At 32.2% G+C, this 27,434-nt stretch overlaps 1 protein-coding gene across 4 annotated transcripts in view; it reads left to right on the top strand.

Annotated features, from left to right (window-relative positions):
• The window catches only part of USP33 (ubiquitin specific peptidase 33), a 36,608-nt gene extending 9,629 nt beyond the window's left edge, over positions 1 to 26,979 (top strand). For 2 of the 4 annotated variants that reach the window (XM_087930050.1, XM_026700204.2), the window contains exons 2-23: positions 408 to 529; positions 949 to 1,002; positions 3,034 to 3,096; positions 4,412 to 4,564; positions 5,547 to 5,649; positions 5,999 to 6,068; positions 6,958 to 7,071; positions 7,757 to 7,835; positions 8,676 to 9,078; positions 11,318 to 11,430; positions 11,803 to 11,975; positions 12,099 to 12,169; positions 12,530 to 12,563; positions 14,667 to 14,712; positions 16,443 to 16,623; positions 16,777 to 16,903; positions 17,492 to 17,658; positions 18,235 to 18,316; positions 20,029 to 20,137; positions 23,758 to 23,860; positions 24,288 to 24,356; positions 25,468 to 26,979. In XM_087930050.1, the coding sequence (XP_087786176.1) occupies positions 408 to 529; positions 949 to 1,002; positions 3,034 to 3,096; positions 4,412 to 4,564; positions 5,547 to 5,649; positions 5,999 to 6,068; positions 6,958 to 7,071; positions 7,757 to 7,835; positions 8,676 to 9,078; positions 11,318 to 11,430; positions 11,803 to 11,975; positions 12,099 to 12,169; positions 12,530 to 12,563; positions 14,667 to 14,712; positions 16,443 to 16,623; positions 16,777 to 16,903; positions 17,492 to 17,658; positions 18,235 to 18,316; positions 20,029 to 20,137; positions 23,758 to 23,860; positions 24,288 to 24,356; positions 25,468 to 25,625 (2,594 nt within the window). In that variant the 3' untranslated portion in view covers positions 25,626 to 26,979. Of the gene's footprint in view, positions 1 to 407; positions 530 to 948; positions 1,003 to 3,033; positions 3,097 to 4,411; positions 4,565 to 5,546; positions 5,650 to 5,998; positions 6,069 to 6,957; positions 7,072 to 7,756; positions 7,836 to 8,675; positions 9,079 to 11,317; positions 11,431 to 11,802; positions 11,976 to 12,074; positions 12,170 to 12,529; positions 12,564 to 14,666; positions 14,713 to 16,442; positions 16,624 to 16,776; positions 16,904 to 17,491; positions 17,659 to 18,234; positions 18,317 to 20,028; positions 20,138 to 23,757; positions 23,861 to 24,287; positions 24,357 to 25,467 lie in introns of all 4 variants that reach the window. The other 2 variants (XM_087930049.1, XM_026700202.2) reach the window with 1 other exon arrangement.
• Positions 26,980 to 27,434: the final 455 nt, after the last annotated feature.

Genomic DNA, 27,434 nt, shown 5'->3' with positions numbered 1-27,434 from the left:
GTATTTGGAAGCAGATTTTTGCAAAGCTTGTTGGCACTCCTGAAAGCAATACAGTGGCTATATCCTTTGAAAGACTGACACAACTGCTTTGCAAGTGATTCCCATGTACATACACAAAAATATTTTACTAGTATCCCTAGGCACATATGGCTGATGACAGCCTATAAAGCAGTTATATTTGGAGGAATGATGATTTGTGCTAACATGTTTCAGTGCTTTTCACAGCTCTAATCTTCATATTGTCCGTTCTTTTTTTGCGTTTTTTTATATTCATTCCATAATGTTAATATAAATTATATAAAAGTATATAATCTGTTTTCATTTTTAATAAACTTTGCTGCATATTGTGTTTGTTGTACCACTTACATTTCATAATACTATAATAGTGTTTTGTTCTCAATATATAGATAATATTGTTTATAAATACTTGAACGTGACTGCTGTTAAAATGCCACAGCAAAACAATGATTGCTCACATTTGGAATCTGTTGGTGAGATAACCAAAGAAGATTTGATACACAAATCTCATGTGAGTTTCAGTTTAGTAATCTTTTTGTTGTATTCATCTTTGCTTCATTCTTAAATTCTCATCTTGTCATTTAACTAAAGTCAATATATGTTAATTGTTAAAGTGTTATTAAATTAATGTTTAAGAAGTCATTAAGTTTTACTTAATTTATTAAGTGGAGAGTGTAGATATTATGTATTTATTGTCTAGATGTAATAATATACATTAAGAAAATATTGTGAATGTCATATTTTAGTAATAAAGTTTTTATATGCCTCTAGTTGAAAAATCAAAATAAGCATCTACTTTAAAATAATAGTTTTCTTAAGTTGTTATGTAATAAATATTTAGTATTTCTAGTAATAACAATAGAGTTTTTCTTCTTTGTTCCATATGAGCTAATTTTATTAACTAACTGCCTGATTCCTTGTTTTTAATAGGGGAGTTGTCAAGACTGCAAAGTAAAAGGACCAAATCTGTGGGCATGCTTAGAGGTAAGCAGAATTAACGTACAGGTAGTCCTCAGTTTGCAACAGTTCATTTAGTGACTGTTCAAAGTGACTTATAACCGTTTTTCATACTCGCGACCTCTGTAGCAGCCCCATGATCACATGATCAAAGTTCAGATTCTTGCCAACTGATTCATACTTATGACCTTTGCTATGTCCCAAGGTCATGTGATCACCTTTTGCAGCATTTTGATAAGCAAAATCAATGGGGAAGCCAAATTCACTTAACAACCTTGTTACTAACTTATCAACTGAAATGATTCACTTAACAACTGTGGCAAGAAAGGTCATAAAATAGGGCAAAACTCACTTAATAAATGTCTCACTTAACAACATAAATTTTGGGCTCAACTGTGGTCTTAAGTCAAGGACTACCTATGTATAATATGCAATAACTAAGAATTTCTCTTTCTGAAAGTGCAACTTTGCCAGGCATTAACTCTGCAATCATTTATTCATCTATGACTTTTATTGATCTCTAGTCAGAACTAAGATTACTTGAAATTTCTGGGTGGTGTGATTGTATGCAAATTATGTATTGTTTCCTTAATGAAGGCTACATTTCAAATCCATTTTTGAGCTCTGCTTAGCATTTGCAAAGTTGGCAATCGAATCTAGTGCTCTAACGGTCAAACCACAGTAGATTTTAATTTCATCTGAAACTTACAGGTCAACATTCCATTTTTATTGGAAATGTAAGGTAAAATATATGTTAAGTTTCTATTATGTTGTTCCAGAGAATAGTTTTAAGATGATTTAACAAAGCCATATACTTTTGTAAAGTGTCTTTTGTTGAAAAAATAGTTCCTTACATAAATGGAATGGCATATGAAAAACATTTTTAACATATGCCTGTGTATTCTTACTGAAAAGTCACTTTATATTTTAATTCAATTGTGTTAATCAGAAGAATTTAGTGTAACATACATATAAGCTGCTTTATAATAATTCAACATTACTGTAAGAATTTGTATCAATTCAAATAAATTGATGTATTTCATTCTTTATGTTTTTGTTAGCTATTCAGTTGCATAACAGCTTTCTAGGGAGATACAATATTTGTGTTTATAAACATAGACATTCTATGTTATTATAGTCATTTATCTTTAGTCAGATAATGAATTGCAGTCGAAAAGCATTGATAGATGTTAACGTTCATTATATAGTATTAGGAATTTTTTTTATGATATATATTTTGGTTCAAGTACTATAGGGTTACCGCTAAAGTTTGGCCATAAAAGAATAATTGCTGTTTACATTGCTTTAGAAGTTGAATTTATAATAAATATGCATCTTATATGAGTTAAGTGATCATTGAAAAAATAATAGCTCTAAAGGATTAACTGCATATGCTATACTTTTTTTTATATAACTTTATTAAAATGCTTTTAAAAAGATTAAAAAGTAATATAAAATAAGTAGAAAAGGAAAAGAAAAAAAACCAGAAAACTAAAATGCAGGAAATGGGAGAAAAAGATGCAAAGAAGTGAACCACATGGTCATAAGTGTGACCTAACAATAAAATAAACAGTTGGATTGTTTATTACAAAGGGAAAAATTAATTTGTAGGTTTTACATTTTTAATTCAGCTTCTAAAATAAGTACAAATCCTTTTAGCAGAATATAAGTTCCTTTATATAGTGGTTAAAGGGAATATCATTTCACTTCTGGTTTTGTACTTTTAATAGTGTTAGGATGGTTAATTATTTAGGCAAGCCTAAATAGAAAATGCTTTGCTGTGAATTAATTAAAATGGTCTCCAAAAGGTTGCATAACAGATTTGTTAATATTAAGTATGACCATTTTGGTCCATTCCATAAATATTTTCCAACAATCCTATTCATCATGCCTCTTCAAGAGGCTTTCTTTGGCACTGTCATTGTTCTATTTTTAAGGTGATTCTAGTAGCTGTTTGCTAAGAAAGCAAACTGCTCAATTTTTCTAAGAAGCAGTGGGTTTAGTTGTTTATTATTGTAGTGGATTGCATCTTAATGTTTACTTTGTTTGGTTTAACAGAATAGATGCTCCTATGTTGGTTGTGGGGAGTCCCATATAGATCATAGCACCATACATTCAGAGGTATGTTTGCATATTCTTTTGACAGTTTACACAGTCTTCACAGTTCAAATTTTCTTGGTGCTGTGTGGTCACATATGACATTCTGTCCTGCTACATTTCTCTAATAAGAATTTATTAATATGCATGATTAACATAAATTTGAATAGCTTTATGTCAGAATCCCAGAATAATTCAATTTTATGTATAATTTATTCAGTATATCTATATCCTGTTTTTCTGAGAGGAATTCAGTGACCAAAAAAATGAAAACAAGCATATAAAACATATTAAAATATTAACCAACTAAGGAAATGAAGGCAAGTTAAAATTCTGAATTACTTAACTGTTCAAGAAAGGTTAGTTAATTCCATAGTCATATAAATTGATACTGATAATAGTGTTTATTTTGAACAATTGTGTGTGAATAATATAAATGTGGAACAGGTAAAATAATCTTTGTAAGCTGCTTTTAAGCATTAAACTATTTGTCTTGTGTATTGTTTGCCAATATTTTGATGCTTTTGTTAGTAATTTGATAACTTAAGTAAATAGCTACTAGTGTTTACAGTATGCAATGAAGTAAAATGCTTTTGTTTGATAATTTTTTGTGAAAATTACAACATGTTATGATTGAACTTGTAATTCCCAAAATATTTCTGCTAAAGGGGGCTTTATGTAGAAACTTGATATTGGAAGAAAAATGATTACAAAACCTCATTTCAATTTCAAACCAGTAAAACTGCATTTTTTGCAGTCCTTAAGAGTCTTGAAGCAAGGGAAACACACTCTAAATAACACTAAACTGGACAAGAAATGCACTGTTCCATGGGAAGTATACTAATAATTGTACAGGGTCAGGAGATTTGCTGCTTTTATTCTGTTTAGTATGGCATTACCTTGAAACTGTTGGCCTTTTAGTGCATGTGGACTTAACCATCTCCTTCATCTTCTGTGTGCATGATTGCTAAAGACAAATTATAAGGTAGTAATTAATCTTTATCAGTTGATGGGTGGGTAAATGAATGAGTGATGCTATACTGGAAACTGGGAATCCTAGATTTTAGTTGTCTCTTAAGCAAATTGGCTAATTCACGATCACTCATTCTCTCTTAGACTCTAGATTGGGAAGTTAAAAAAAATGTATACCAAACAGCTTTGTACCATTGTACGGACAATTAGAGTCTATAATGATCAATAAAGAGATGTTCAAGCTGAAGTGGATTGATTTAGACTATGCGTGAATGTGTGTACAGTGTATGTACAGTGTGTGTGTCTGTGTTGCACTTAATCTTCATATTGATTATAATATATAATTTAGTAATATTTTGTTTTCTAGGAAACAAAGCACTGTTTAACAGTTAATCTTACAACACTTCGTGTCTGGTGTTATGCATGCAGCAAAGAAGTATTTCTGGATAGAAAGCTAAGAACTCATTCTTCCTTACAAAATGTACGGTTATCTTCCCCTGGTCCAGAACATATCATACAGGTAATCTGGCATACATTCTACTAGGATTTTATAGAGAGATAGCATTTCTTGCTGTTCCTGTTGGTATTTGTAATGTTGTAACTAAAAAGGGGAAAATTTATTTCTCTGTCTGATAGCATGAAGAAAAATATTTTAAAAGAAGCTTTAATATGAGAAATGTATGCCTTTACAAAAGAATTGTACTTAAAAATATTACAATATAAACATGAACAAAATATAACTGTTTTTGTAATCCTAAGTGATTTCCTTGAAAACCAAAATGTATATCAGTATTTATAGATGAGACTGTAATATATTTATTTTTGTATAAGTCATATTTGTGTTGTGGCTTTGAACAAACAGCCCCTTGCCAAGGATTTTGTTGGCGAGTATTAAAAAATTAAATTAATTTTTATTTACATTAATTCTTTAAATATTAAATACTAAGTTACCTGCAGATTGACAAGAGAAAAATATCTCATTTAGATATATACATGTAGAAATATGCTTAAAAGTAATAAAATATTTTTACTGCATTTTTGTAGCATACACGTCTCAGTTCTTTTGTGAATAGACTGAATAGACTATTTATGCGCACAATGGTTGTTTACACTATGAGCCATCTGATGACAGAACTATAAAATGTCCCAAAGCTATATCAAAGCTATTGTTATATCAAACTTATTGTGTCATTAATTTGTAATATGCAGGTATTCTATAAAGCAGATGAAACCATTTCTATTGCCAGACAGTATGTTGTGGCAGATTTATGTTCCTATAGGAGAGGTTTTTTTTAGCTGAGTTACATTATTCAATAATGAAATATTATGATATGCATATATATATATCAGTAGACTTTTGGCTTTGTACAGGAAGAAAACATATTGGAAATTGATACAAATAATTTCATAGGCTCATTAGAAAACAATACAAATAAAATAATGTCATAATCTTCATGAAGAATGCTGCTTAGAATTTTACTTTTTTTTAATCTTCCATTAAGGATATTAAGTTACCCAGCATCCCTACACTGAAAATTCCTTTAATTGCAACATTTGATGACCTAGATGTACAAATTGATGAAGAAGATGAATTAAAGGCTAGAGGTAATAAAGTAGGGTAATTCACATGAATAAATTATTAATATGATAATTGCAATTAATTAATTTTTAAGGCTAAAACTGTTCTTTTGCTAGGATGTGCTTGGTTTCTCATGGGTGAACATTTTTTTTACTTATTGGAACTTAACCTAAAAATGGGAATGCAGTTGGATGGTGAATGTCACACATTGTCATATTTGCAGATTTCTGTATGATAGCAATATAGTAACATTGTTTTCAGGGTAAAGGTACTCAGAAATTTTTTAAATACTACAAAAAGCTGCTTCTAAATTTCTACAGAATGAAGGCTTATTGATATCCTGTACACACTATAACTTTTTTCATTGGTTTGCAGGTTTGACAGGCTTGAGAAATATTGGAAACACCTGTTACATGAATGCAGCTTTACAAGCACTTTCAAACTGGTAAAAAAAGGAATATAAAACTGTTTGTGTTTTCCTTTACTTTAGCAACGAATTTCAATAATTTCTGGGGAAAAGATAAAAAATAAATAATTAGCCATGTAAGAGAATTCCTTATTGATGAGATTGGAAGCATATACATTTAATAAATGAATAAATAAATTTTAATCTATATTAAAAGCTCCTAGCTGTACATTTTCCAGTTTTTGAAGAGTTCCATAAACAGGAAACAAAATTTTTGGAAAGAATTTTCTCCATGGAAATTTGCATATAATTTTCTCCTTGGATAAATAAAAGAATCTGAAATTTATTTTGATATAATACTAAAGTTCTGCCTCAGCAGATGTTCAATAATGAACTATACTGATTTCATTAATCCAGTATATTTCAGATGCCAATTCTGTAAGGTTGATTGTTACTTATTTCTTAGAGAAATAGGAGGAGTGAAGACAGAAAAAAAGGGAAATTGGAGAAAAAGTAAATAAGATTCACAAACTGTACAAATTGCACAAAGAATTTGCAAAAAAATGTTTAAAAAATTACAAGTCATATTTGAATGGAACAAACAGAATCATACAATAGTTTAACATTTGAACATTTTATACTAGAATCATTTCAGAAATTGGTGGTTGAAATGAAGATAAAGTCAAAATAATAAACAAGAATTTGGAACTAATCTGAAGCAGTAAATGTTAAAGTCTAGTGTTTTAAAATCTTACATTGGGAAAAAAACAACAACTTTAGATATGGGAGGATTCAGCAATATTATTGACTACATTGAATATTTAATGCTTTCTTTAATTATAAAGAATTCATAGACTTTAAAAAAAACATGGATATATGTAACATTCTTTCAAAGTATTAGTTTGTGCTTGTTTTTTTTTCTTATCAGCCCCCCATTGACACAGTTTTTCCTTGACTGTGGGAGTTTAGCTCGGACCGATAAAAAACCAGCCATTTGCAGAAGTTATTACAAACTTATAACGGAACTCTGGCATAAAAGCAGGTATGGTATTACTTTCATTGTGATAATGTGTTTTCATAAATTAATCTGATATATAATATTGTATTAGATGAGATGCATTCCAAATAATGGACTACATGCAATCTTTCATATTTCTGTTCATACAATGGATTTTGTCTATTTTATTCCTCAAATTCCATGATGTACCACCAACATCTAATCTGGAGGGTTGGAGTGTCATTTGAAATAACCTGAGTATATCAGAGATGGGGTGGGGGAAGATTTCCACATGTGGCAAATAACCTTCCACTTCACAATTCTATACAGTAGAAGGGAACACGCCACTAGGGAATGCTTGTTAATAGTACATGAACTAGAATTCTGGTTTGTAATTATGCAGTTATTACTATAGCTGCCTACTCCTTTTCTTAGGTTTAACCATAATAAACACTTTGATTTAATAAATAGCAAAGCATTTTAAGCAAAAAGCAGCATCCAGTTCTGACTACTCACCAGAGGAACCATATCCATCCTTAGAGTAGATTCTGTATATATTTACATAGAAATAAATCCTGTTAGATTATGTATGATTTTGATATATTAAGACAGTACAATTAAGAATTTCCTAGCTTTAATATTCCTGATTTGCTAAACTGAACATTGTTACACTGAGGTACTCCATTCAGTTTGAGAACGTGTAAACAAAATTAAATGTTTTTTGTTTCAGGCCTGGAGCTGTGGTCCCCACAAATTTGTTTCAAGGAATTAAAGCAGTTAATCCAACATTTCGAGGCTATTCACAACAAGTAAGCCTTTTCTATTTTTACACCACTAAAAATTATTGTTGCTAAACAGTTGCAAGATTCAAAGAAATAAAAACACAAGTAAAATATATATGCACAAAAAAGATACTCGGAGTAGTTATAATATAGTGAAACGGAAAGAATGGTTGTTTCTGGCAAACTGCTGGACTTTTTTGTGTATTTCTCCTTTATTCAATTGTTGATTAATTCAGGCTTTATACCTACACTATGATGTAATATAAACACCATACAATAGAAAGCTTAATTCTTTTCTATGCAGGGAATACTAGGAAGAGATCTAGGACTATAATAATAAAAAAAAAATTAAATGACATTCATTTCAGTCTTCAAAATGCCTATTAATATAACATTTAGATTGTATTATAGTGATAGATCTAGCATAAAGGAAATAGGCTTTGGGGATGTGGCTTTTCTTTTTCCCCATCTTCTGATGGCCAAGGGTCCTTTTGCACAAAATGGGCTCTGACATGAGGAACGAAAGCTAAAAAAAATCAGCCAGGAGAAAAAAGTCAGACATTGTTCTGTCTGATGCTTTCATGCAATAGTGCAGGCTATCTAGAAAATAGACATTCTAGGGAGATTCTATGAACAAGAGGAGCTACAGAAAGAAATCCCATTCCGTCAATTATCTTCCCTGCATTCTCTAAATCCAACGCTATACTTTTACAGAACACATTATAAAATGGAAGTAACTAAAAGCAGTACAGTATGTTACATCTATATCCTGCTTCATATATATTTACTCTTAACTAATTAGCATTTTTAAATCTATCACATTAGATGTGTAATTTAAACCATGTACTTATCTGTTTTAAATTTTAGGATGCCCAGGAATTTCTACGTTGTTTAATGGATTTGCTTCATGAAGAGTTAAAAGAAACTGTTATTACAGTAGAGGATAGTAACACAACAAATGTTGAAGAGAGAATGGAAGAAGAAAAATGCCAATCGGATGCAGATTTTCAGTCATGTGTTAACAATGATAAGTTAGAAACTGATCCTTGGTCAAAACCTGTGGCCGATGACCCTGCAGAAAATGCAATGTTAATTGAGGAGGATGAAAATACATCTAAAGATTATAGAAAAGAGAGATCCTTGTGTACCAAAATGAATAGAACAAATTCTATGGACGACACAGAAAAAGATATAAACAGTTTCCGTGAAACAGTTGAACTTTTGAATAATCAGGAAACAGTGAAAGTACAAATACACAGCAGATATTCAGGTGATTATATGAATATTATTTGAAAGTGATTAAAAGGCATACATGCATAACATTAGCTTGGGTTACATAGTGATGTCATGCTGATGGAACTAATTCCTAATTTCCTTTGTCTTCTGTTATGTGTACTCTTGAGGCTTGGGGGACAATCTCAGGTAGAGGTTAGGGAATGTTCAAAAGAACAACATAAATTTCTATTTCATGAACTTGCCTAAGATTTGCTTTCTCTGTTAGGTGTTTTCCAAGCTTATGCAGCATCCTTTCTACTTTAAAATATGTTGACTACTACTGTGCCGTACTCTTAACATATGCATACATGTATGCATACAAATGCACATGCATATACTTTTCATAGCAGAACCCATTTTTATTTTATTAAAAAATAGTGGAAATGAAAAGTTTCCATCATTTCCATTTTTAATCTTACCAGCTTCCTCAAACAATCCAAATCTGTTTTCTATTTGGCCAGTTTGCTGCCAAAGTTTGGGGTGTGAATTTAGGCCTGTGATGGCGAACCTATGCCATGTGTGCTGAAAATGGCACGCAGAGCCTTCTCTATGGACACGCCAGCTGCCACCTGTTGCATTTCTAGGTTCCAGCACGCACATGTGCGCCAGCCAGCTGATCTTCGCACATTCATGTATGTTAGAAACTGGAAGACCAGGTGGCCGGTGCGCATGCACGAACCAGGAAGCTAAGCTTCCTGTTTCCGGCACTCCCACACATGTGTGTCAGGGAGCTGCTCTTCTGGTTTCCGGTGCATGCGCACACGCTACCATTTTGGCACTCAGGGCCAAAAAGGTTAGCCACCACTTTAGGCTATTTTCAGTCAGTTTGGAATACCTTTTGAAGAGTGGAAAATGGAAAGTTTAAGATGCTTCAACTAGTATAATTCCCCAACTGGCATGAAAATTCTGGGAGTTGAAGTCCACGTATCTTAAAGTTGCCAAAGTTGAGAGATTTGGTCTGTAGTCTACAGCTAGTCAGGGAAATGACCCCTGACTCAAGGGAAGTTGTCTTCTGTTGTATTAATAGCTTTAAGATTTTGTGTAATTGCCAGCTCTTTTTCCAATCCACATAAAAGTAAGGCAAGCATTCACAATTTATCTAGGGATTAAGCATTAGAATTGTAACTTCTGTTTATCTTGCTTGCCCTTTGGGAATTGCATCATTTTACTAGGTTTGTCAAAGCACTTTAAATATAGTGCTATTTTCCAATATCACAGTCTTTTATTTTGCAGAGTTTTCAAACTTCTAGTGAGGTTTGTTAAAAAAATTTCTTTTCTGATTTATTGCATTGTATTGAGCTGAAATAATTTTCTGATTTATTACATTGAATTTAATTGAAATAATTTTGTACATTTGTAAATTTATCTCCTGTTCCAAAGCTAACATTCAAGTGAGATTATCTGCTAGTATTCTAAGATAAAGTATACCCACTTCTGAGTCAAGTTAAATTCCTAGTGATTACATGGACAGCTTCTATGTATATTCTTTGGTTACAACAAATAAATGGTTTGCCATTGCTTTCTTCTGATTTTGTTTTAAATATCTCCAAATACTAGTTGGGCCTTGGTTAGCTTTTTCAACATCAAATAAGGTAGATAAATCCCATCTAAAGCTTACTTGGCACAATGTATGCTAAATTAGCCTTGCAAATATTTTGTGCTACTTTAGCTGCTAATAAATTGAGTAGTGGCTGTTTCTTTCTCCAAACCTGGCTGCATTGCCACTGACCTTACTTTTGAGATTCTGTCTCAAAGAATCTATCCCCCCATGTCCTTTAGACCAGGCCTATCAAACTGGTGGCTCATGGGGTGGATATGGCCTGCACCTCCCCCCAGTTGTGGCTCCAGGCACGCTGGCAGAGCCAAGTCTTCAGGCCCTTATGGAAGGTCAAGAGGGTCAGTGCAGATCTCACCTCTGTGGATGTGATGTTCCGAAGGGCAATGGCCATGGCAGAGAGAACTTTTCTCCTTGACCCCTCCCACTGGAATTCTCTGACTGATTGAGCCCATAGCATGCTCTCTCTGCTGGCATTGGTGGGGTAGATAGATCCCATTGGGGTGAGATGGTAAAAGTTCTCACCCATTGGGGTGAGATGGACATGAATTATAATGAATGAGTAAAACAATGTTAGCTGCCTGCTCTCCCAAAATTCATGTAGAAATTACTGTTCATTAGCCCTGGACAGTTCAAATAATATTTTGTAATTATTTCTTTTTCTCTCTCTCTCTTTTAGTTCCAACTGCGCCTTCCTCTAAAAAGAAGAAAAGCAAAAAATACCGAAGTGTTATATCAGACATATTTGATGGTTCTATTTTAAGTTCCGTACAATGTCTCACATGTGATCGGGTAGGTTTTACAGTGCTTATACAAAATTTCTCACTTTCTGTGTGGATGTTGTTTTTTAAAGTAATATATATAAATATTTTTGAATTATTTAAGCTAGACTTTCCAAACATGTCTTTCCTGTTCATAGTTCTTTAATTTTTTTATCCTCTGCACTTTATATTTTTATATTTATCAATATGTATGTACAGTGAATTTACCTTATATTCATGTATATTTTATAGTGAACTTAAATGGCATATATTAGTTCCCATCAAGTGATGTAATAGCAGATAAGCAGTACTATGTTTTATGCAAAGTTTAAAACAAACAAATAGAATTATAGAATTTGATTAAATATATTGACAAATAAGTGTTTATGTTTATTTTTCATAGGTTTCAGTTACACTGGAAACTTTCCAGGATTTGTCTTTGCCTATTCCAGGTAAGGAAGATCTTGCTAAGCTGCATTCTGCAAATCATCAGACCTCTCTTGTCAAGGCAGGATCTTGTGGTGAAGCATATGCTCCTCAAGGCTGGATCGCATTTTTTGTGGAATATTTCAAAAGGTTAGTTGTTTTCTTTCTACTACTTCAGTAATTCTTCTGCACTGATGTTTCTGCTATAACAGCAGAACAATTGCTGTTTTTCTATCAATGATATTTCAGGTTTGTTGTCTCATGTGTCCCTAGCTGGTTTTGGGGTCCAACAGTAACCTTACAAGATTGTCTTGCTGCCTTTTTTGCTAGAGATGAATTGAAAGGTAAGAGATTCATATCGAATATCAAATTCTAATTTAGCTACTATGTGTAGTTTATTGTTTTGAATCAGGTTTCACAGAAAGCATATTAGAGTTTTCTCCACAATATCTTTGTTGAAATTGAATTGAGAAATATTTTCAAGGACAAACATTCAGAAAACATTGTTACAAAAGATTAACTTTTGAACCATAGTATGGATTTTCAATTAAAAACAATTTCCCAATTCACAAGGACAAGTATTTTATAAAATGCTAGGATCAATTTACTATATTGCAAAATCAAACATGTTTAGTGTGGGTTAAAGATAATTTTCTATATTTTTAGAATAATGTTTGTTCTTTTCTTCCTTACAATGTCTGCAGGTGACAATATGTACAGTTGTGAAAAATGTAAAAAGTAAGTGATCTACATTTAAACTATCTATCTATCTATCTATCTGTATAATTTCTATATTTTTCTACCCTTTTTCATTAATAAAGCTATTGAAACCAGGAATATGATGTAATGTATGAAATATACACAGGCACAGTTCAGCTGGCAAAATAGGACTTTTGTATGAATCATTCTGACTTAACATTTGTTTAAAAATAGTTTTCAGTATTCATTGTCTTCTTAAGCTTGCTTGAAAAACTGCCTAACACCCTTGAAACCTAATGAAAGATGCTTAGGATTAATTTGCCTCCAGCAAACAGGAATAGTTTCATGCCAAATGCCACAGCCTTATCTGAGCTATGCATGTAACCATCTAGACTAAACATAGGCATCATTTAGACTTGCCACTTGTTTGAACATTAGCAGTTACTGTTTTATTTTATATTTCACCACTCGTATGCTGCCTTAATGTAATATGACTCTAACTACTAAGATTATTTTCTATTAAGCAAAAAATAACTAGTAAAAGTATAAAAGGGCGGGATCAGCAGTAAATACAAGATAAGCAACAGGGAAGAATAACTAAACAAACATTTTCCCAGCCAAAACCCAATAGGATGCAACTGTGCAAAACTTGGGGGGAAATGCTGTTCTGCAGGACAACCCAGCTACTTAGGTGTGTTTCTTAGGCTCCCAAGAAGACACCGGTTTACAACTGGGACTTATCAACTCACTCAAATCTAAGTGGTCAAGTGGAAACAACAGGAGAAAGACAGTCCTCTAGGTAACTAGACTAAACTATGAACAGCTATACAGGTAACCTACAACACCAAGCCTACCAGAGCTATATGAATAAAATAAGAAGTGCCCATAGTTGCATGGCTACATTCTGGACCAGTTGTTAATTCTGAGTGGTCTACAAAGATAACCTCATGAGTGATTGTGAGGACTCTTCAGCAAGGTAGTGATACAACTGGCAAACAAGAAACCTTTGTGCAAAGGTGCTTTTGATTTCAGCTGCCATCTGCTGAATGAATAAGAACTGCATATCAGTTCTGTCTGGGCCACTGTAGAGCAGTAGAGAAATAACTTTTAAAAAATTGAATACAAGAGCAGTTATTTAAAAGCCAGGTAGCTTTTCAAAGAAGAAGGCAGTAAGAAAGAAACTTAGGATTGCCTTGTCTGATTCTTTAAGGTGTAAGAGGAGAAGTGAGAGGAATTTTGTCAGACTTTCAAGAGTCTGTTATTATACCCTATCACTATAGAGATCCAGTAGTGCTTGAGGAGCCTGTTTCTTAACCTGTCCAAGCTTGAAAAAGGTACCAAATGACAAGAGTGGTACTGCACACTTACTTGTTCTTAATAAGTCAGAATTCAGTAAAATCTTAAGAATACACTAAAAAAAACCACTTTAGATTCTGGGTTAACACTTTTAATTCAGGGTTACAGCCATATATTCTCCATCAGAACTACTTTGGTCTAGTGATTTAGGCACTGGACTAGAAAGCAGGACACTGAATTCAAGCCCTATTTCTGGCCATGAAAGCCAGGTAGGTGACCTCAGCCCAACCCATCTCACAGGGTTGTTGTGGGGAAAACAGGAGGAAGAAGGTATGTTGGATATGTTTGCTGCCTTCAGCTATTTGTAAAGGTGGGAAATAAATAGTTGGAAAGAAAAGGATTTCATTGTCATTATTATAATATAGATTATAGTTGGTTGCACAGTATTTTTATATTTGGTATATTTGTCCACCTTCAAACTAAGGACCTGGGATAGGCAGATGTTATTTAATGATATTAAAGGTATTGTTGCAGGATATAAACTGTTCCAATAAAGCTGTCTTGTGCAATAGACTGATGGTGTCAAAATGATGCTCCTGATGTTTTGGAATTGCACAACAATTATATTATTATTATTGAGTTTAGTACTTTATCAAAATATATGTTGGATTTTTATATATAAGTTATGTTTATTTTCTATATTGGTATGAAAACTGGAAAAAATGTAGATTTCTAATTCCATTCCATTTTTTTCTGGCCAGCATTTCTAAAATAGTAAAGCTAGAATTTTTGTAACATTGTGGTCAATATTTTTTACAATGTCATTAAATGTGAACTTTACTTCAGGTTAAGAAATGGAGTAAAATTCTGCAAAGTTCAACACTTCCCTGAGGTAATGTGCTTTGCTTTGCTGGATAAAATGTCCTCTCCCCTCCTTTTTGTAATAAATCAGTGTTAACATAAGAACAAATTACTTCATGTAACATGACTTGTATTCAGTTCTATTTCTTCATTTTCCAAGATGAATCTTTTAACAATTTAACAGATAACAGTCAAACTAATCAATTTCTCCTGTATGTTGTTATGGTCCCTATCCTGAATTTCATTTTCTGTCAGAATGTGTAGCTGCTTCAATCTAAAGTTGTTTTTTTAGTCACAATTTTAAGAATTAACAAGATTCATGAAAGGTGATAACACAAGAATTCTAGCAAGTGTAGTATTTTTCTTTTATAGCTCAGGTGATGCTATGGCTAAGATTTTCTAGGTCTTTTTCTCATAACCTTAGGATGCACTGGAAAGGTGATTCATTGATAATGGGGAAGGGTGAAGCTGATTATTTACAAAAGTCACCTGAAGCTCTATCAGTCTTGAGAATCAATTGTTACATTCTACACAACTATTTTAGATAGTTAGGACTAGTGTGTTTTAAGATGTTCACTTCCAATGTTTAAATTTAATGAGCCATTGCCTCAACTCAGCTCCACCATGCATGCGTGTGTGCCTCCTGCCAGCTAGCTGGTCTTTGGGTCTCTGCCATGCATGTGCAGGGAGTGGGGTGCATGCTGGGGGTGGGGTGCATGCGCGGAGGTGCAGCACATGCACAGGATGCATGCACATGTGCGGGGCATACATTGCATTGGTGATGCGTGCACGTGCACTTTGGGCACTCGGGACCAAAAAGGTTAGCTATCACTGGTCTAGTCTGTTTCCTGGTCATTGCACTCATGTAATTTTCTTGGAAGTGTGCTTTTCCATTGCCAGACTGTCCCCCATCCAAATACTAATTAGGGCTGGTCCTACTTAGCTTCTAAGATCAGCAAAGGTCAGCTGAATATTTGCAGGCTCTTGAGCATTACCTAATAACTGAAATAATTCAGGATAAAATATTACCGATAATTAAGATCACTTGGGATCAGTATAATACTTTTTGGACAGATTCCACAATTTGAAAGTTTTCTAGAAGATTAGAATTATTTTGGAGGGTTATTTTAAACATATCTTTTCCTAAGGAAATATAAACAACAATATTATTCTGTAAATGATATATTTGAACTTCTGACATGCATTCATATTAACAACATGTCATGTCAGTGTAGTTTCCCTTTAGCGATGTTTTTGTAGAAAAGTGCCAAGCGTAATAATAATTGTTGTTGCCATGTTGTTCACATTTTTTTTCAGATCACAACCTGCATTAGTGCTGAGTAATATGTCAGAGACCCCAACCAAATCAATATTCTTAAAAAGACATACTAGTAAAGAATATCTGCCAAAGAATTTGAGGCACAAATACAGATGATTGCTAGCTGTATCATATAGTAGCTATGGTGTAATTGTGATATCATAAATCACTTTCAAATGGAGCAGTAAAAACAATCTCACTACTAAGTACTGGGAGCAAAGGAGCAAAATTGGAGGTTGCAGAAATTTGTTTCATTATTCTCATTCCTAAAGAAATCACAGTGTGCTATAGAATAATGCGATTAAATAAAAGTTTCGGTGGTAATTTCATTTTCATTGAGGAAATAAAAAACTTATTAGCTGCTTAATAAGAAATCTGTTGCTTATATTAAAATAAAAGATAAACATCAGTTTTCAAATAAGCCTGTTGATTGTTTTACACAGATTTTATGTATTCATCTCAAAAGATTCAGACACGATCTTATGTTTTCCACAAAAATTGGAACTCATGTATCCTTTCCTTTGGAAGGACTTGATCTTCAACCTTTTCTTGCTAAAGACAGTCCTGCTCAAATAGCAGTTTATGACCTCTTGTCTGTCATCTGCCACCATGGAACTGCTATTAGTGAGTATACATAATCTGTTTTCATAGTCTATGTTTATGGTATGTTACATCATTATGCAGCTGATGTAAAAATGTTATTACATTAATCTGTACCAATCTGCTTTTCCTGCAATTTTAAAACAAAAAAACTTCTTAATTTGTTCTTTAATTTAGATGGGCATTATACAGCTTATTGTCGAAATAATTTAAATAATCGATGGTATGAATTTGATGATCAAAGTGTCACAGAAGTAACAGAATCAACTATCCAAAATGCAGAAGCTTATGTTCTCTTCTACAGGTAAGAAAGCAAGTTTGAAGTTGCAAAACAATGGCTAGATGCAGAGGTTGTCATTGTCAGCGAAAGTATTGTTTGAGCAGAATTTTACTTAGTCAATGCTAAGGAAAGGGAAGAAAAAGAAGGGAAACACTACTGCAAATCTTCCTTCTGGACTTCCAACTTGTAAAATTCTTCTCTGGCTTGTTGATGACAGAACTAAAGAAAGAGAGTATCTACAAAAACATTCTTCTCTCTTTTGCAAGGAAGCTTTTTAAAAAAACTGATACAAGTCTGTTATTCATAACAAACAGTTAAAAAAACAACCAGGATAGTCATTCCCAATTGTTAGAGGCTTTATTAGTTTTAATCAAAACTCAATATCACTTTTTTCAAAGTGCTTCTTTGCAGGAATTAACATATTTTTCTGGTTCTAAAGAATAGCTGTGAGTTCATCTTACCATGAACTCAAATATTTTGAAGATATCAAGATTTGAAGTACCTTTGCTTTTTTAAACTGAAAATTAGCACATAGTATGCAGTCTTAATATTTTTAGTCGTACAGATTAATTAGTCATTAACTAATGTTAATATATTGCCTCTTTTCAAAAGAAAAAGTAACGAAGAAGCTAAAAAAAAGAGAGAGAGAGTGTCAAGCCTTAATGTTATGGAACCAAGCCTCCTTCAATTTTATATTTCACGCTTATGGCTGAATAAATTCAGAACTTTTGCTGAACCAGGACCTATTTCAAATAACGATTTTCTCTGCATCCATGGAGGTGAGACTGAGGTCATATAAAACTATTCTCCTATGAAGATAACATTTTATCTTATTATCTGGAACAATAAATCCTACTGTTTCCTATAACTTTTGAGTTTTTGACCATTTTTGCCACCCTATGTATTTTTGTCCTTACATCTTTTAATTTGAATTTTTATCCAATTAAATGAGAATTTCACTCTGTAGTCAGTTAATTTCTTTTTTGATTATCCAGAAGATCACAGCCTGAATTTTTCTTATGTAGAATCCATTTTTTCAAATGTAAAGCTAACGGGTTCATTATTAAAATTATAGATACAAAGTTTGGATAACTTACTAGCTGAAAGTAAAAAATATGTATGTCCTTAATTACTACTCATGACTTGTTAGGCTACAGTTTAATTCTATAGTAAGATAAATTAGATTACACCTATCTTTGGCGTAGAAACTAAGAAGCTTTAATATAAAACAATAGGAAGTTGTTTCTTTCACAGATATTTTATATTTTTACTGCTGCTGAAAAACTGCATTACTTCAAGGTTTCTACTCCCTTTAACTAAATCATATTTAATTTTTTAAAACTATTTTTCCATAGGAGTTCCTCCACACAAAGCTTCTTTTATAGAAGATCTCGTTGTAATGCTTCCTCAGAACATATGGGATAATTTGTACAGCAGGTAAACTTAATTGTGAAACATATTACATTTGATGTCTGATTTTATTATGCCAAAAAATAATAACATTATCAAAGAGAAGGTAATTGGAAAATCTGCATATAGTGTAGTACAGAACATTATACTGAATCCTGTGGTGGACTGGCACTTTCTAAGCCTCTTTAATCTCACAAAACATCTATAAACAGAAGGCAAAAATATTATTTTCATTTATTTTCTTGCATGCGTGCACCTCTACTACCTGTCTAATAGTATGTGAACTGGCATGATACAAGAATAATTCAGGATTAGGGAAAGAAAAACCAATTAATTTCACTTTGTTTCTAAATACAAATGCATCTGCTGGCTCAAACAGCAATCTGTAAATAGATAGGTATTAGTTAGGTATTATAGCTGCATTAGTTTTGTGTTGCTTTTTTCAATAGAACATTTCTGTCCCCAGTAAGTGTTTAGATTTACTCCACTGTAGTTTAATTCAAGCTTTGACCTATCTTTGCATGGCTAGGTTTTCTTTAAAATGCATCTCTTAATTGCATTTGGAGAATTTATTTTAAAAATCAGAAATAACAGAAACTTTTAGTGTAGTAGAGTGCCTTAATATAGTACTTTTTAAAGTTTTGTTTACTTTATTGTCATTGCACCTTGTACAATGAAACCAAACACCATCTTCAGTGCACATCATGACCATAAAAATAAACACACACATCCTTCAAAATCCACACATTGAATTGAAAACCTCCGACACCACACCAACACTGCACTATACAGTAGAATTCAAAAGAGCTACTGCCCTTCTCTATAATCAATTCTTTATAGGCACTAATTCAAACATACATACTCTTGCAGTATTTTAAAAGTACTATAGTCTCCTCCAAAATGGATGTGATATTTATGTGTAGATAAAATAGGCATTACAAAGTAGAGGCTTAATATTATACTTATTTTAAAGAATTAAATACTTTTTCTTGCTGACAGACTTTCAAACGTATAATTAAGCAGATACTCTCACACACATTTTCCCAAGAATAAATGCATTAAATATTAAAATATTAAATACAATTCTGAGTAAGTATGTGAGGGATTGCTGTAAATCCTATATATAAATGTTAATGTGCACAGAGGGAAAAGTGATAAACTGTTTTCTGAAGAGGATAGAAGTTGTGTATTGTGAAAGTAACAATTCTGAATTGATATTTTTTTAATACTAATGAGTCTTGCATTTTCTGAATCCTTTAAAAAGTTTATAGATTTATCATGGCAGAAAATTAGTATATCAGCAAAAATTTTACATTGCAATTATTTCTTTTATTTCAATGAGTAGACAAAAATTATTATAATGTATGTTTCAAACTTTTTAAGTCAAAATATGTATAACAAAAGATTCTGTTATATCAAGCAACAAAGAAACAGTATAATGAAAAATGTATTAGAAAGCAGAATAAAAACAAAAATACTGTTTTATATGTGATCTCAGCAAAAGTGAACAGTAAGAACCACACTTATTTCTAAGTTAGGTGTAAAAAAGATGTTCACATTTTGATATATCAGAGTTTGAGAATAATAGATATACCATGTGCAATTAATTCAGATATGTGTTACTTATTTCTATTAAAAATTTAAAAAAAATGTGAACAAAAAAAGAGTTGCTTCCTAAATAGTGTTTGATTCTATAAAACCTAATAAATGGGGATTTATTTAATAATTTATTATCACAGATATGGTGGAGGACCAGCAGTTAATCATCTGTATGTATGTTATACTTGTCAAATGGAAACAGAGAAAATAGAAAAAAGACGGAAGGCAGAACTGGAAATGTTTATTCGGGTAAGTATGTTCTTTCTATTTTGTTAAGTTATGTATTTGTTTGAGTTACAAATATTTACAATCAGTAGCTTTTAACTTGAGACATTGTGAGCTACATATAGAACATTTTTATTAATTTCACACATTTTCTTTGCCCCAGAGTCTGATTGGGGATCAGAGGTATTGAGAGCTTCTTCAAACCAATGTGGTGATATGTGGACTTAAAAGGGAAAATAAAATACATATGCTACCTCAGTTTTTCCACTAGTAAGACCCTTCAAGGACAAAGTTCCATTACAAATAGAAAAAACTGAATATCCAAAGTAAGCTTAATATTTTGAAATTATTCAAATTATCCAAAATAATTCATAATTATTCTTGCTAATAAAAATATAAATTTAATATTTTCTTAGCATCCATTTTGGCATGTCATAATAGAGAATTTCAGAACTGAGAAAAAATAACAGAAAATTTGATTTATTATCTGTGAAGAGCAACTTCTTACTGAAAACGAAATTGTTATTACAGGACAAAGCATTACACAGGATGTGTAAAAAGCCACAATATGAAATTTTCAGGAGCTAGGGATGTTTTTAAAAAGATGTATATAAAATAATTTATTTTCAATGATATATTTTCTAAGCATAATCAATATTATTAGAGCTTATACAGATAGTGGTGCTTAAATTTGTGAACTCTTGAATTTTAGGAAATCTGTAAACAAAAAAGATTTTAGGCCATATTTTGCAGAAATTCAAAAGTTTTAAGCAACATTGTATGCCCTAAGTTTTAATGATAAATAGATAATCCCTTTTAAAAATATTTTTATTGTTTTTGTATCACAAATTCCATTTTTATATTGAACAGTGTGTTTTTTAGGTATCCAAAGTGTTGAAATATAAGCATCATCATAATCATTATAATCATGTACATACATATATTAGATGATATCAATCATTATTAAAAAATATACTATCTCCTATAACATGAATTATATAGCCATCAATATATTTACAAGTCAGTTTTTCTTTCCCATGTAGTCTATATTTTGATATAAATCCATTCGCCTAACCTCTATATCTATCAACGAGCCATTTGTAAAAAAATTCCCATGTTATAAAATACTCAGTGTCTTGTGTTTCCTTAAATTTTAGAGTTAATCTATCCATTTCTGCGCATTATAGTATTTTTTTATTATATTATAATCTGTAGGGGTTTCTTCATTTTTCTAGTATTGTGCGTATACATTCCCGGCTGCTGTTAGAATATGTAGAAGTAAATATGTATTACCTTTATTATAATTTTCTGATAGCATGCCCAGCAGGAATATCTCAGGTGTCAAATCTGTGTGTTAGCCATATGCAGATTTTCTTCCAATATATATATATATTTTTGCTTTTGGACACGTCCACCATATATGGTAATATGAACCTGGTATTTGGTTACATTCAGTGATGGGATTCAGATTTTTTTTACTACCGGTTCTGTGGGCATGGCTTGGTGGGCGTGGTGTGGCTTGGTGGGCGTGGCAGGGGAAGGTTACTGCAAAATCCCATTCCCTTCCCACCCCACTAACCTGCATTCCAGCTCCATTCTCCTGTGCAGGGCAACAAAAGAAGACCTAGCCGATCAGCTGGGACTCTGGAGGCAAAGAAGATGGGGGTGGGGCCAGACAGGTGGTATTTGCCAGTTCTTCAGACTACTCAAAATTTCCGCTACCGGTTCTCCGGAACTGGTCAGAACTTGCTGAATACCACCTCTAGTTACATTTCCAACATTTCAGATTTATTTCTATACATATTCGCTATTCTTGAAGGTGAAAAGTGCCATCTATATAACATTTGATAGAGATTTTCTCTATACGCTGTTGATATTGTAAGCTTATAGTTTCTATTCCATAATTTCTGCCACTTGTCCAATTCTATTGCATAGCCAAAATTCTTAGCCAAAATTATCAAGGTTTTTTACTTGTTCTTTCTCCAATCTAATAGTTAATAAATAATTATATATCCTCTTAATTTTCATCTGTTCCCATTAAAATCTGATCTAGCTTATTTGGTTCCTTATAAAACCCAAACTTCTTCCTATCTTTTTCATATCTGGATTGTATCTGTAATTGTAGCCACCAGGATGGGTCAATCCCTAGTCTATTTAGTTTTTGTTTTATTTTTAGTTCTCCCCTTTCATTTAGTATGTCCTTGTATCTTATGATTTTATCCATATTTGTAACATTAGGATATATATATTATTTTTAGTTCTCCCCTTTCATTTAGTATGTCCTTGTATCTTATGATTTTATCCATATTTGTAACATTAGGATATATCCATGCCTCCATTATAGATAACCAAACTGGCACTTTCAGGTAGTGTTGCTCTTTGATTTTGGTCCATACTAGCAATAATGCATTCCTAATGCAATGCCTCTGGAATTATCCTCATACCATAAAAAGGCATGCCATCCCAATTGCAGATCATGGACCTCCAGTGCTAATAACCTTGTATTCCTCAAATTAATCTACTCTTTTGCCCATGTAAGTGCCGATGTTTGATAGTATAGCTTCCAATCCGGAAGGCCAAAACCTCTTCTTCTAGCATCTCATAGTATTTTTAATTTTATTCTTGCTTTTTTACCTTGCCATACAAATTTTAATATCATCTTTAGTTCTTCAAAATATTGTTTCCCTAGCTTTATTCGGATTGTCTGAAACAGGTACAGTAATCTCGGTAGGATATTCATCTTAATTGTAGCTATTCTACCTAATAGAGACAATTGTAGGCTTTTCCAATTTTCCAAATCTGTTTTGTGTTTTCAGTTATCTGATTTGATAAAGATACATAGATAATCCTTTACCATTGGGTCATTGTTTCAGAGATAATTTCCTTCTTTAAAATTCAGGAGATATTCAAAGAAGTATCTGCCTTGAAAGTAGCCCATGTGGAACTGAAATTAGCAAATTTTAAAAAACCGTTTTATGACATACAAATTATCCTAAAACATTTTGTGACATAATACATTCCATGTGGTCAACTCCTGATACAGTCAAGTAATTTCAGTTCCACACGAGTTCCAGATTTTGGACACATTCTTTAAGGTAGGCCATTCAAGTTACCTTGATTAAAAAACTGTTGGTTTATGATGCACTGTGTCACCCAGCTAAAGATTACACATAGATGTTTAGTAGTGTAATTGACAAACCATGGCTAGGTCATCCTTCCAGAAATATTTCCTTGAAAGGAAGGTTTATCAATGCCTTCAACAGTGACAGAACTCCTAATGTACTGCCTTCACTGGAAAAGTTGAGATTCCTTCAGAAATGTATCTGCCTAAAAATAGCCTGTGTTGAACTGTATAGCACAGCTAAACATCAACATAGGAAATGTTTTATGAGTTTGTATTATGCCAAAACTATTTTATTATTATGTGATAAAATATTTTATACAATTTGCAAAATTGCTTTTTTTTAATTCATGTCTTTTTAAAAATCATAATACTGAACATTGATCCAACACTTTTTAAGCATTTAATTTGTGAATAAGCACTATTTGTAATTTTGGAGAGTTGGGGACAGTAACAGTGAATCTGAGACAGCTATGTTAGGCTTGTTCACATCTGCTTTTAGAATTTTCTTTCTGTCTCTTAGTTGAACAGAGCATTCCAAGAGGAGGAGTCTCCATCTATATTCTACTGCATCAGTATGCAATGGTTCAGAGAATGGGAAGCATTTGTGAAGGGCAAGGATAACGGTGAGTATTTTCGTAATTCAAAGAGACTGCAAGAACATGCTATATAAAGATCACATGGTTTTAATTAGGTAGTAAATAACTGCAGTAAAATCATGGAGCAGTACAATGAATTCTGCAGAAGTTAAATAAAATAGAATAGCACCCAATAAGAGTATATGACAACTATGCATATGGATAAAGTCCTATTGGATTTGCAGTTTAGGAAGCCTTGGTAAATGGTTTAATGGGTGGATTTCTTTCAATTACAAACATTTTTCAAATTTGTATGCAGCTGTTTCAAATTGTACACCCGATTGAAATATGCATTTTGCTACGTTTTATTATGTGGAGTTTTTAAATAATTTATAAAATATAAGAGGAATTTTCTTTGGGGCTTTTTTTTGTTTAAATAGTATTATCTCACATTGTAACATATTTATTTCATTAGATCCTCCAGGTCCCATTGACAATACCAAAATTGGTGTCAGTAAATGTGGTTCGCTTGTTCTAAAACAAGGTATGAATACACTGATAATAGTTCTCTGCATGCAAATTTAACAGTGGTCATGTTCATTTATGGTTGTTTTGTGTATGATCTCTACATTTTTCCTATGTGATTACCAGTTCCATAAACAAGTAAGCTCCATCTATTCTCAAAAGTATAGAATATAGAGAAAGCTCTATAAAATTCAAACAAAATTCAAACAAAAAAAGGAAGATGTCAGCTTATTTTCCAAAGCACAAGGCAAGACAAGAAATAGTGGATGGAAACTAACCAAGGAGAGAAGCAACCTGGAATTAAGGAGAAATCTAACAGTGAGAAAAATTAACCAGTAGAACAGCTTGCCTTTAGAAGTTGTGGTTGCTTCATCATTTGAGGTTTTTAAGGAAACACTGGACAGCCAATTGTCTGAAATCATATAGGGTCTTCTGCTTGAGCAGAGGGTTGGGCTAGAAACCTCCAAGGTCCCCTCCAGCTCTATTCTGACTGATTGATTGTATTTATTGCTTCTCCAGTTAGCTTCTCATATAGATTCACTATATCCCACTCCACATAATATAGAAAAAAGAAATTACATTATTCTCTAGCCTTCAGCTGTAATTAAAATGTTTTTAAATACTGCTGCATCAACAAGCTTATATTGTAATCTAGTTGTATTAATTACTAAATAAGAGCAGTCCTTGAAATCTGTATGTGACAAAAATCTTGTATTTGACACTTGTTATTGCTGTTAAAAAGGAACTATGAATTTGTTTCTAAAAGTCTATGTGGCTTTGTCATCTGTCGCTATAGTGATTTTCTGAACATACTTTTTTTGTTTAAAAATATGGACATTTCTACCTTTATGGTGCAGAAATTAAACATTGAAAATCTGAACAGGTATTTTAAAATGTGTGAAAGAAATTAAGTTCCCTTTACATAATTACTCACAAAGACAAAATAACATCAAACAGTAGGTAATAGGTTGAGCTGTATCATCTATATCACATCAGTTACAGACCAATCCAGATAATACTAAATTTCTTAAACCTGAGTTTTTTATATTATTTATAAATACTGAAGTGCTTTCCAGATTTAATCTTTTAAAATGTCAAGTAAACTTTATGGAAATATGTGTGTCTTTTAGGAGCTGATTCTGGACAGATTTCAGAAGAAACATGGAATTTTCTACAGTCAATCTATGGAGGCGGCCCAGAAATCATACTGCAACCACCTGCTGCTCAAAGTGAATCTGAATCATTACAGACTGAAGATAAAGTAGAATTAGAAACACATAGACTGTAGCCATCAAATCAAGGAATGAATTCTTACAACATACCTTCCACTTGCAACATACATTCCCAAGATTTTTCAAGTTGCTATTTTTATCTTTATTTTTTTCTGTGAAATGACAGAATGGTAGACATTTTATCTATGGAAAGTGAATTGAAACACATATTGGCCAGTGACCGTAATCAAGAACTGAACTGAGATTGTAACCTCTAATATACACATGTACACATTAGAACTTTTTAAAGAGACTTTGGAATTGTGATCTTATTCTACATCATTGTATATATATATATATATGTAAAGTTTCTGCATTATAAACATAATTGGTCTATAAACTAACAGGATGTCTCCAAGTTCTATCAAGACAAGTTGTCAAGGTTATTGAACATTTGATGGAAAGGTGGCATTAGTTAGCAATTAATAGAAATTATAAATGTTGTACGAAAACTCAGGAATAGTAATGTTTTCCTTGTGTGTATCAGATATGTAAACAGTTCAGATGAATCACTGTTTCAGTCAACAAATATAAATAATCTATGTACTGTTTAAATTATCTAATATGTTTTTGCTGTATATAAATTATTCTCAATAACATATGTAACTGAACAGATCTATAATCTCTAGGAATATGTGATTTTAAGAGCATGAAAGGTACATTAATTGCTCATGCAATTTAGGACATTTTTAGTTTTTTTTTAAAATTCAATGCATTAAGAGTTCCACATGGAGAAAATTTATAGTAATGCAGTGCTCATTGGCATGATATATGATGTCAGATGTTGAATTGAATGCATTCAACAAGATTGCAAAACATTCTAGATTATTCATATTGAAATGTTGAATGTCATCCAGATGATTTTTTTTCTGAATATTGCCACGATATAGATAATATAAAATGCTAGTTTAATAAAGTCATTTTTAAAATCGCATAAAGTGTTTGACCTTCAAATCAAATAAAGTTATGTATCACAGATTCATCCCACTGAACTTCAGAGAAATTAAAAAATGGAAGACAAAATTCGTTTTGACTGGAAAACCCTTTAAAAAAAATCACCTTTGTATAGAAATTGTTCATAAGGTATAAAATCAGAAAAAGAGAAAAACTTGTTTTGTTAAATTGATCTTATGTATGAAAAGGAATGCTTTCATTTACAAATAATTACAGGAAAAATAGAGTGAAACATAAAAAGTTTACCAAATCTAATATTATTTTTCAATTTAAACAATTAACTTGTACTATTAGAGCTGAGATGCATAGTGGGTACAAATATTGTAAGGTTAGCTCAGGACTCTTACAGCAATACTATTCATCCCTGATAGGAACTAATGTTACACGTTCGCATATAAACTTTATTTCAGAAGTTACAAAAAGAAGAAAAAGTCTTGTGCTTTCATTCTTCTCCTTCCATTCCATAGACACCCATGTTTTAAACATAAATGCAATCACTTTGAATGGGAAGAATAAAAATTATAGCATTTAATGTTGATTGATTGTGGCGAAACAATCTTTGCTGAATATATCTTGCCATAACTGGTCATAATTTTAAACAAGTTTTACATGATGCAAATGCAATCATTTGTCCTTAAGTACACACAACTTTGCAAACAATATTAGTAATATTTTTGAAGACCTACAGTCATCAGGGCTGTGCTTTGGGTGCAAGCAAACAAATACAGCTTCTGCTTTCAATATTTTAAGAAGTATTCGCAGCTTTTCCGTAATGTAAATCCATTGCTGAGAATGGGTAAAGGGATACCCTGTGATGGACTGTGCCTACAAAGGAGGTGGTGGTGTGGTGGACTATAGTAAAGCAAGAGTTT

The sequence above is a fragment of the Pseudonaja textilis genome, chromosome 3 (genome assembly GCF_049901715.1).
Source record: "Pseudonaja textilis isolate UNSWEBS1 chromosome 3, rPseTex1.2, whole genome shotgun sequence".
NCBI lineage: Eukaryota > Metazoa > Chordata > Lepidosauria > Squamata > Elapidae > Pseudonaja > Pseudonaja textilis.
Note: the sequence above shows the minus strand (reverse complement) of the source record. Positions and strands in the feature narration are given on the sequence as shown.